The sequence below is a fragment of the Electrophorus electricus genome, chromosome 6, assembly GCF_041902795.1.
Source record: "Electrophorus electricus isolate QZ-2024a chromosome 6, ASM4190279v1, whole genome shotgun sequence".
In the NCBI taxonomy this organism is placed as follows: Eukaryota; Metazoa; Chordata; class Actinopteri; order Gymnotiformes; family Gymnotidae; genus Electrophorus; species Electrophorus electricus.
The window spans coordinates 28,296,959-28,306,599 of NC_137502.1; the positions used below are offsets into that span (position 1 = coordinate 28,296,959).

General features: G+C 44.8%; 1 protein-coding gene across 3 annotated transcripts in view; it reads left to right on the plus strand.

The window, feature by feature from the left end:
• arid1ab (AT-rich interactive domain 1Ab) overlaps positions 1-6,858 on the plus strand; it is a 48,861-nt gene extending 42,003 nt beyond the window's left edge. For 2 of the 3 annotated variants that reach the window (XM_035525130.2, XM_081716271.1), the window contains 8 exons: positions 659-791; positions 952-1,130; positions 1,370-1,514; positions 1,626-1,748; positions 1,884-1,980; positions 2,165-2,990; positions 3,306-3,436; positions 3,550-6,858. In XM_035525130.2, coding sequence (XP_035381023.1) covers positions 659-791; positions 952-1,130; positions 1,370-1,514; positions 1,626-1,748; positions 1,884-1,980; positions 2,165-2,990; positions 3,306-3,436; positions 3,550-5,436 — 3,521 coding nt within the window. In that variant the 3' untranslated portion in view covers positions 5,437-6,858. The remainder of the gene's footprint in view (positions 1-658; positions 792-951; positions 1,131-1,369; positions 1,515-1,625; positions 1,749-1,883; positions 1,981-2,164; positions 2,991-3,305; positions 3,437-3,549) is intronic. The other variant, XR_004775867.2, reaches the window with a different exon arrangement.
• Positions 6,859-9,641: the final 2,783 nt, after the last annotated feature.

Genomic DNA, 9,641 nt, shown 5'->3' on the forward strand with positions numbered 1-9,641 from the left:
TGTGTGTGTGTGCGTGCGCGCGCGTGCTTTCACTCTGACATACACACGCGTGGACAGGCGTGTCTTGTGCTTACTGCATGCTCCCCCACAAACACGCACTAATCCACACATGTGCTTTCTCTGGGCCTAGTACTAAACTCATTGCCTAGCTTATTGTTAGTGGTGCTGTGGCAACATTGTGTAGAAGCTGATTTGGAACTCGTAACTGGGGGGGGGGGGGGGTGGCCTCCTCAAATTGGATTAAACCCTGCCAGGATGTTTGTGCCAAGAGCTCTCAGAGAAATGGCAATGGAGCAGCACGGAGGCACATAGACGAGGCCACCACATTAGTGGAGTGCTTTGTAAGACATGTAGGGCTTGAGCTCAGGCTTCTGTGTCTTTTGGTGAATTTTAACCGTGGTGAGGAACAACACAGGATTCCAGTTTTGGTGAAAGTGGTTCAGTCATGCTTGTTTGGGTAGGCCTGTGTCTTGAACCTGCTTGGTCGGTGCTTTCCAGTTCAAAATAAACTTCAGAAACCCTGTTCTTCTTATTAACCTGTGGTTCACCAAGTACCACACATTGTATATTGTATTTAAAAAAAACTTACTAGGTAATGAACATTTTGAGTTTGGTAAAGCAACACATTTGTGACGGGATTGCCTGTGTCTTTCTGTAGCGGGATCTGGGTCTCTACAGGGCCCTCAGACTCCCCAGTCAACAAGCAGCTCCATGGCTGAAGGAGGCGACCTGAAGCCTCCCACCCCTGCGTCCACACCCCACAGCCAGATGACCCCTTTGCCTGGCGTAAGGTATGTCCAGGGCCTCTTATAGGCTTACACTGGTAATTAAAATGATCGCCAAGAAGTCTGTGTTTGCGTCCAGGTAATTTCTTATGGTTTCAATGGCAAGAGCAAAAGATTAAAGGTGAGAGAATCACAAGTGTGTTGTTTCCACTTAACTCTTAAACAGGAGCAGTGTGAATCTTCAGGACCCCTTTACTGATGGCGGGGACCCTACCTTTCCTAGACGGAACTCTATGACGCCCAATTCCAGCTACCAGCCTGGCATGAGTGGTCCACCACCTGATATAATGGCTCGCATGGGGCCTTATGAACCCAGTAAAGATCCTTTCAGTGGCATGAGGAAAGGTGAGAATGCCTTGTGACCCATCTTGTGGTTAGTTGTAGACTAAATATGTAGTATGTAGAAGTGTGTTTAATTGAAGAAGTAAAGGCAAGTTCCTGAGTCATGTTCCTCATTTAACAAAAATATATTGGACAGTAGTAAGGTTCTTGCACTCCCGAATAATAATTCTGTCTGTTTATTTTGATTTTGTCATTAAAGATAAAAGATGGTTTACTTTATGGTGTTTGTCATTTATTTTCAGCTCCTGAACAGTTTATGACTCCAGGACAAGGCCCCAACAGTGGCATAGGGGAGCAGTATAACCGAGGCCCCCCGGGACCTATGGCCAATATGCAGATGGGCCAGAGACAGCAGTATCCAGGATATGGACCAGGATATGACAGAAGGTAGGGATTAATTTATAGCTTTTTGACATTTGCATCCAAATGTCAAAACATTTGAGGGGAAAAAAAAAAAAAAGTCTGTAAGTTCTTATGCCTTTTGTTGTCTCCTATCAGACAAGAGCCAGCCATAGGTCCAGATGGCAGCATGGGTCCTGGTGCTCCACAGCCCAACATGATGGCTTCCAGTGCTGACACGGGGATGTACTCGCCCAACCGGTCGCAGCAGCAGCAGCAAAGGTCAGCATTACTTGCACACTTTTTCTTGTCTTCTGCAAATGTGATGTGTATTACTTTTTTACTGTGACATGTAATGTGTGTTACTTTAAAAAAAACAAACACATGTCTTAGGTGTGTGTTCTCCTTTTTATGCAGGCATGATTCCTATGGTAATCAGTACCCTGGCCAAAGTGCTCCCCCTGGTGGACCATACCCAAATCAGCAGCCAGGAATGTACCCACAGCAACAGCCGGTTTGTATTGCACGTTCAAGCTTAAGTCTTTCACTAGATAATTTTCATTGTAACGTTGGTTACATAAGTAGTCATCAGAATTATTTTTGTTAAATGATAAATTATTCAACTATCTTTCTTTTTATTTTTGATGTTTTGATAAATAATTGACAACTTTTCAAAAATTGTATCCCCTCACATGCAGAATTTCACACAGAAGAGACCTGTAGACGGTGGTTATGGCCCCCCACCAAAGCGTCATGAGGGGGAGATTTATCCATTCAGTGGGCAGCAGCAGCAGGGTCCTCAGCCTGCCAGTGGCCCTCAGTCCCAGCAGGACATGTACAACCAGTACAACACGTACCCTGGTCCAGATCGGCGCCCACCTGGCCCACAGAGTCAGTTCCCCTTCACTTTCAGCCGGGACAGGGGCCCTAATGCTGGGGGCCCTAACTCCCAGTCCTCCATGCCACCGCAGATGATGGGCAGCCCTATGCCGTCTGTTCCCGACGGGCCCCAGGGTCCTGTGTGGCAAGGCCGCAATGACATGAACTACCCTAACTACCCCAGCCGGTCGGGCCCCCCCGGGGTTCCTGCTCAAGCTCCAGGTTACCATGGCATAAATCGCTCAGAAGACATGATGCCTTCAGACCAGCGAATGAACCATGAAGGCCCCTGGCCTGGCCACGTCACCCAGCGCCAGCCCTCCTATGGGCCTGGAGGTGCTGGTCCACCTATGTCCAGAACGCTGCAGTCCAACTATCAGTCCCCTCAGAACCACATTCCACAGGTGTCCAGCCCGACGCCAATGCCAAGGCCCGTGGAGAACAGGACATCGCCTAGCAAGTCCCCCTACATGCACTCGGGGATGAAGATCCAGAAAGCAGGGCCTCCAGTCCCAGCCTCGCACATAGCCCCGCCCACATCGCAGCCTCCCCTCATAAGGAGAGATGTAGCCTTCCCACAAGGCTCTGTGGAAGCTACCCAGCCCATCCTCAAACCACGTCGCCGACTCACGATGAAAGATATCGGTAAGAGACTATTCACACCAAGGTCTTGCCTTGTTGATGCTTCTGACTCGTGACCCATTTTTGCATAGTTTCTTAAATTCACTTTAAAGGTTCTTTCTTATAGCATGATACCCACATGTTTAGTATCAAAATATTCAGACAAATCTCAGTTCTCTTCCTAATGAGGTATCATTTGGCCTAGAGCACTGCATAAAGAAATAATATGGCCATAAAACTGAAAATATGATGTCCGTTTTTAGAACCATATCATTTCATGTGAAAACATATCTACTCATGTGAACCAACCAATTGTGATTTGATTTCATAAATATGCAGGAACGCCAGAAGCCTGGAGAGTCATGATGTCCCTCAAGTCAGGCTTGTTAGCTGAGAGCACCTGGGCCTTGGACACCATCAATATTCTCCTCTACGATGACAACAGCATTTCCACCTTCAGTCTGTGTCAGGTGAGACTTTGTGGTTATTGCACCACTAAAGATGTCAGAACTCTATGGTGCATCACAGACTGAATAAGGTGGCTTGTCATTTAAATTAGTCTGATGTACATCATTTCTTTCAGCTTCCTGGTTTCCTTGAGCTGATAGTGGAATACTTTCGTAAATGCCTCATTGAGATCTTTGGCATCTTGAAAGAATACGAGGTGGGAGATCCCGGACAGCGCACGTTGATGGATCCAGATGCTGTTGACCCAGAGATGTCCGATGAAGAATGCTCAGAGGTAGAGCAGATGGACGAGGAGGATGAGGAGGATGAGGAGGACGAGGAGGTGGATCAGACATCCCAGATCCAGGTCAAGAAGGAGAAAGATGAGCCTGTGCAGGGCCAGAAATCCACTGAGAAGCTTGAAGAAGAAAAGGAAGGTGAGCCAAGGTCACCTACTCCATTGCAGGACATCAGTACACCCCAGGAGAAACCGAAACAAGCTAGCAAGTTTGACAAACTTCCTATCAAGGTGGTACGGAAGAAGGACCTATTTGTCATTGGGCGCACGAGCAAACTGGGCCGGCGACAGGCGTTCGACAGCGGCCTGGTCCACTGGAGCGTTGGCGGAGGTGACACTACGGAGCACATCCAGACCCACTTCGAGAGCAAGTTGAAGCTACACAAATCCTATAAACAGGTGCCTGTCAGTGCGGCGCCCCGGAAGAAGGCGCCTCCCGTAACGCAGGCTGTGGCTGAAGACACGGAGAAGGCTCAGTTGAGTGTGCAGTGGCAGCAGGAGCAGCAGCCCGGGTCCCAGCATCGTCGTTGCTCGGACCAGCCGTCAGAGGACAGGAACACAGCCAGTGCCAGCGCCTCCTCCAGCATCACAGCCACCATCGACGATGTGCTTTCGGCCCGGCCCGGCTCCGTGACAGAAGAAGCCGTGCGGGGTAGCACCGAGAGCGACGAGAAGAGCAAGTTCCTCTTGGGTGTGGATCTGGCACATCAGAGCGGCAGCGTGAAGATCCTGGAGGACGAGCCACACAGCAAGGACGAGACGCCACTGTGCACCATGTCTGACTGGCAGGACACCCTTGCTCGCCGCTGCATCTGCGTCTCCAACATCGTCCGCAGCTTGTCCTTCATCCCCGGCAACGACCACGAGATGTCCAAGCACCCAGGCCTGCTGCTGATCCTGGGCCGCCTGGTGCTGCTACACCACAGACACCCTGAGCGCAAACAGGCACCCGTCACTTATGAAAAGGAGGAGGAGGAGGATGAAGGGGTCAGCTGCGAGCGTGATGAGTGGTGGTGGGACTGTCTGGAGGTGCTGCGTGAAAACTGCCTGGTCACCTTGGCAAACATCTCAGGCCAGCTGGACCTCTCGATCTACCCTGAGAGCATCTGCCTGCCCCTGCTGGATGGCCTCCTCCACTGGGCTGTGTGCCCCTCGGCCGAAGCCATCGACCCTTTCCCCTCGCTGGGGCTTAACGGAACACTGTCCCCCCAGAGACTGGTCCTTGAGACCCTCAGCAAGCTCAGCATCCAGGACAACAACGTCGACCTCATTCTAGCCACGCCCCCTTTTAGCCGCCTGGAGAAGCTCTATGGCTCGCTGGTACGTCTGGTTGGCGACCGCAAGGTGCCAGTGTGCCGGGAGATGGCAGTGGTGCTACTAGCCAACCTGGCTCAGGGCGACAGCCTGGCAGCCCGGGCCATCGCCGTGCAGAAGAGCAGCGTGGGAAACCTGCTGGGCTTTCTGGAGGACAGTCTAGCAGCCACACAATTCCAGCAGAGCCAGGGCTCGCTGCTACAGATGCAGGGGGCGCACTTTGAGCCCACTAGCGTGGACATGATGCGGCGAGCTGCTCGTGCTCTGCATGCCCTAGCCAAGGTGGAGGAAAACCACTCGGAGTTCACGTTGTACGAGTCACGGCTACTGGACGTCTCTGTATCCCCCCTCATGAACTTGCTGGTATCCCAAGTGATCTGTGACGTACTGTTTCTGATTGGCCAGTCATGACAGCTGTGGGGTGGCTCATTGTCCTCCACATCCATTTCCTTTCTTTTTTTTCCCCAAAAATCTAAAAATCTGCGTGTGAGTGGAGGAAATATAATGACATGAATGACTTAACGGTATGCCCCCTTTTTGTTTAGGTTTTTTTTTTTTTTGTTTTTTTTGTTTTTTTTTCTTAAAAAAAATTAATTTATGCAAAATCACCTCAGATTCCACTGTCTCTCCTTTCTACCTTTGCTTCTCTCTGAAGGAAGGATTTCATGAAGTCGTAATGGATTTAACACATGGATAAAACGGAGAGACCAACATGGATGAACGACTTGAAACCCTAGCCTGCGAGAGCGCGCTGCCCTTTGGGAAGGACTTTTTTTAATTAAACAAAAATGTAGATTTAAAAAAGAAACAAAAAAATTAAAACAAGATAAAACTGTAACCAAAGTTGCTGTCACGTTTACAGTGAGTTTGGGGAATAAAGGTGCCCATGTCCACTTGGATCGACTGGGCTGGCGGGCACAGAGACCACCGTTATCTAGTTCGTGTTTGGAGGCTAAACAGTTTCAGACTCTCGTGTGTGGTATATGTTGCTGTAACTTGGATGATATATATACTCAGCCCTAAAGGAACCAGGTCATCGGCTGTGAACAGACATTTGTAAATGGGAGGCCTGTGCAGTAGATTGTAGGACTTTTTTGTACTGTACACCTTAAAAAGAAACTGTAAACATACTGTAATAATACTGTTTCACACTGAGATAACGCTGGCTTGGCAGCAAAAACTGTAGTTTTTAAAAATGATTTTAGTTCATGTTGAGAGAGGAAAAAAAGGCTTTCCCCCCAAAGTATTGTGAACCTACAACACCCCGACCTCTTTGTCCCTCGATTGTATGACTTGACCCTTAAAGAAATCACCTCTTAGGACTGGTCTTGAGCTCCAGGTGCAGTCCAGGCTGCAGTGTAAATAATGATGTTGTACATTACACTCTTTGCTCTCTTCCTCTTTCTCTCACTTTATGGCACTCTTCACCATTTTTAATCTGACAAATTAAAGGTTACACACGAGATCCCTTCATTGCGCATTGCCATGTGTTTATTTAAACCCTTCCTTCCCACTCATCAGGGGCACAGCATTTTTGTTTTTTTTTTATCCTCACTGTGACCCCAGTTCAGGTGTAGAGAAATATATCAAATCAATCATGTCTATGGCTCCATGCAAGATCTAGATTCAACCAAACATGGGCAATCCCTAAAGACGTCACCCTCACTCCCCAGTGCTATGGATTCTGCATATTTGTATTTCAGACGATGTAGCTAAAAACTTGATGTAAATTCCTTTTTTCCCCTTTTTTTGGCTTAATGAATATCATTTATTCAGTATGAAATCTTTATACTATATGTTCCACGTGTTAAGAATAAATGTACATTAAATCTTCGTAAGACGTTTGTGATGGATTTATTTGAGTATAACCAGGAATTTTAATGCCTTTGACAGAAATCATGCCTGATGAATTGAAGTGAGGTGCATCTCCTCACCATGCCGGCTCAGCACTTAAGGCATTAGCAGGCAAAATGATTCATGCATCCTACTGGGAATTTGTTCGGGTTCGCAGTACTGGAGGGAGAGACGCCTTACACCATAGCTCTTCCAGTCTTGCCCAAGACACCACCAGTTTCTTTTTTAAATGTACTTCTAAGGTGAGATTTACACAATTATTAATTTAGGCATATACTCGTATGTGACAAGTGGAAAATAGTGTTCACTTTACCTGGAGACGTACGATAAAAATGACACCGGGAACATTTCCGTCACCAGTCAATGACGTGTTAAAGCGGCTTAAAAGCACGTGTTGACGCTTTGGAATATTTTCTCATCCCTAATTCCAGAAGGATTCAAATAGTACGGGCGACTTTAATACTACTATTTCCCTTTCACTACTGATTACAAACCTTGTCTATTGTATGCATCAACTCGTCTATAATACAGAGCTGTAGTGTTTACCTTTTGTACAAGGCATTTTCTGAGAAAGGTCAGCGTGAGCCGCACTGCTGTGGAGAAAATTGAGAAGCGACTGAGGCCACATTTCAAGAGTGTTTGTGGTTTCAGCAAAGACAATAAAATAATACGATACACGGGCAGTAACGCTGGCTGCCTCTAAAAACCATAATGTAAGCCTTACCAAATGGTTGTGTCATTGGATAACAAGCGATTGAGAAATTACTATAGCAGGCCTAAAGCTTCTATATATCTGCTTATCCTGCAGTGCCATCTAGCGACTGCTCTGTACTAGTTCTAGACCAAATTGGGCACATAACCTGAAATGGCTGAGTAGGCCTCTCTGAGGTTATGTAAAGACATTAATTATTTTTATGCGAGTAGTTTGCGTAGATTGTCGGGCACTTATTGATGTAAGAAATGTTTATTTCGTCATCGGTAACAATGTTTTGAGAATTCCAAGCCGTTCCACTCCTCATAAAGGAGTCAAATATTAGTACATATTCATGATGGTGTAATTACACTTAGGCAAAGTGTTGCAAAAGTTGTAATTGTAGTTGTAATTATAGATTTTATGTAGCTAACGCTAGCTAATTTGGCTTTGTAGATGAGCAATGACATATTTGATGACTGTGTTTTCTTATCCTTTATAATCTGTACTACAGAACAACAAACTGCCTCCAGGAGTGCAGGGATGTTCCTTAAGTCTGCCAGATCACACTCTCAATGGAAAGATCCTGGTGATTTCTAGAGCCACCAACATCTCTTATACCATTCGCCTCGGTGAAAGGGTTGCTTGGAGACCCAGTTTATTGGTGCTGAGATAAATTTGATATAATATAATCTTTAATTTAGTCTTCTTAGAGAGAAAACACTGACTTCCTATTTGTATGATCTTTGAAGACAGTGACCAAAAGTGTTGTACTGTATTGTGTTTCCAAAAAAGTATCAAAGGTGAAAAGGGGAAAAAAACAACATTAAAAATAACAAAAGGTGTTTTTCATCTGTGAAACTGTAATGCAATTGACACAACCACTCCTATAGGAGATTACCATCTTTTAATGGCATGAATACTACTGGCTATGTTTCTGAGTGTATGCTTGTGCTACAAACCATGGTCAAACAAATGCTCTTTTATCCCATTTATGCTTTTTCAGTATGTATAATATCTCAAACATCTCAAATACTATCATTCTATTTATGCAAATTTTTAAAATCCATAAAAAATATATTACACGAAGATCATAGCTGATATGTACTTGGTTTCACTAGCCCTAGTGTAACCCTAATAATGACAAAGAAATGTTTATAATAAACATCTATAATAAACATAAAAAGCCTCTTTTCAGTACTCTTGATTTTATTAACACTACCAGTATCATAATCCTAATTTAATTCTAAAATATATTGCTTGTTAGATCTTAGTCTTTTCTCTTTTTTGTATCTAATGAACACATTAAAGTACAAAAACAGCTTAGTATACTGTTTAGTCAACCTTTATCCACCAGGAATATGATACATTAACACAATTATTGTTTATGATTCATAATTGTTCACTTCATGAATCTTATATTTAGAATTTACAGAAATGAATTAGATTGTTAATTATGAAACAATAAAGATCCTTGCAGTACTCTTAGTTTCACTAACCCTAAAGCAAATCATAACTGCCCTTAACCATAATCACGCACTAGCTATGTTATTGCGTCATCCATTGCTCAGTTCATTACCAGTTCCTTCCTTCTGTATAATTGATGTGCATAATTATGTAGAAATAAAGAGCCTATTTGTAGTTTCATTTTGCTTAACCATAACGTGACCCTACTTTAACCATAACACAAATAGTTTTCATTTGTCATTGTTCATTATACATCAGGGTTTTCCTTTTGTTTGAAGAACACAATTATTAAGAAATACAAATAACCTTTGCATTTTTAGTGCAAATACAGTTATGTTTATTATGCCACAGCAGCAGTACTCTAGGGCTACTAAACCTATTCGTGACCCTGCTCTACAAACAACCCACACCATGTCTTACTAAACCAATTCCTAGCCCTGCTCTTCAAACAACCCACACCATGTCTTTAAACTGCAGTAAACTGCTGCTGATCCAGAAGTTAGCATCTTTAATCATTTTATACTGGTAATCTACATTTAACTGATGCTTTTATCCAAGGTGACCTAAGATTATGACTGAATACAAGAAATTAAGGACCTTGTTC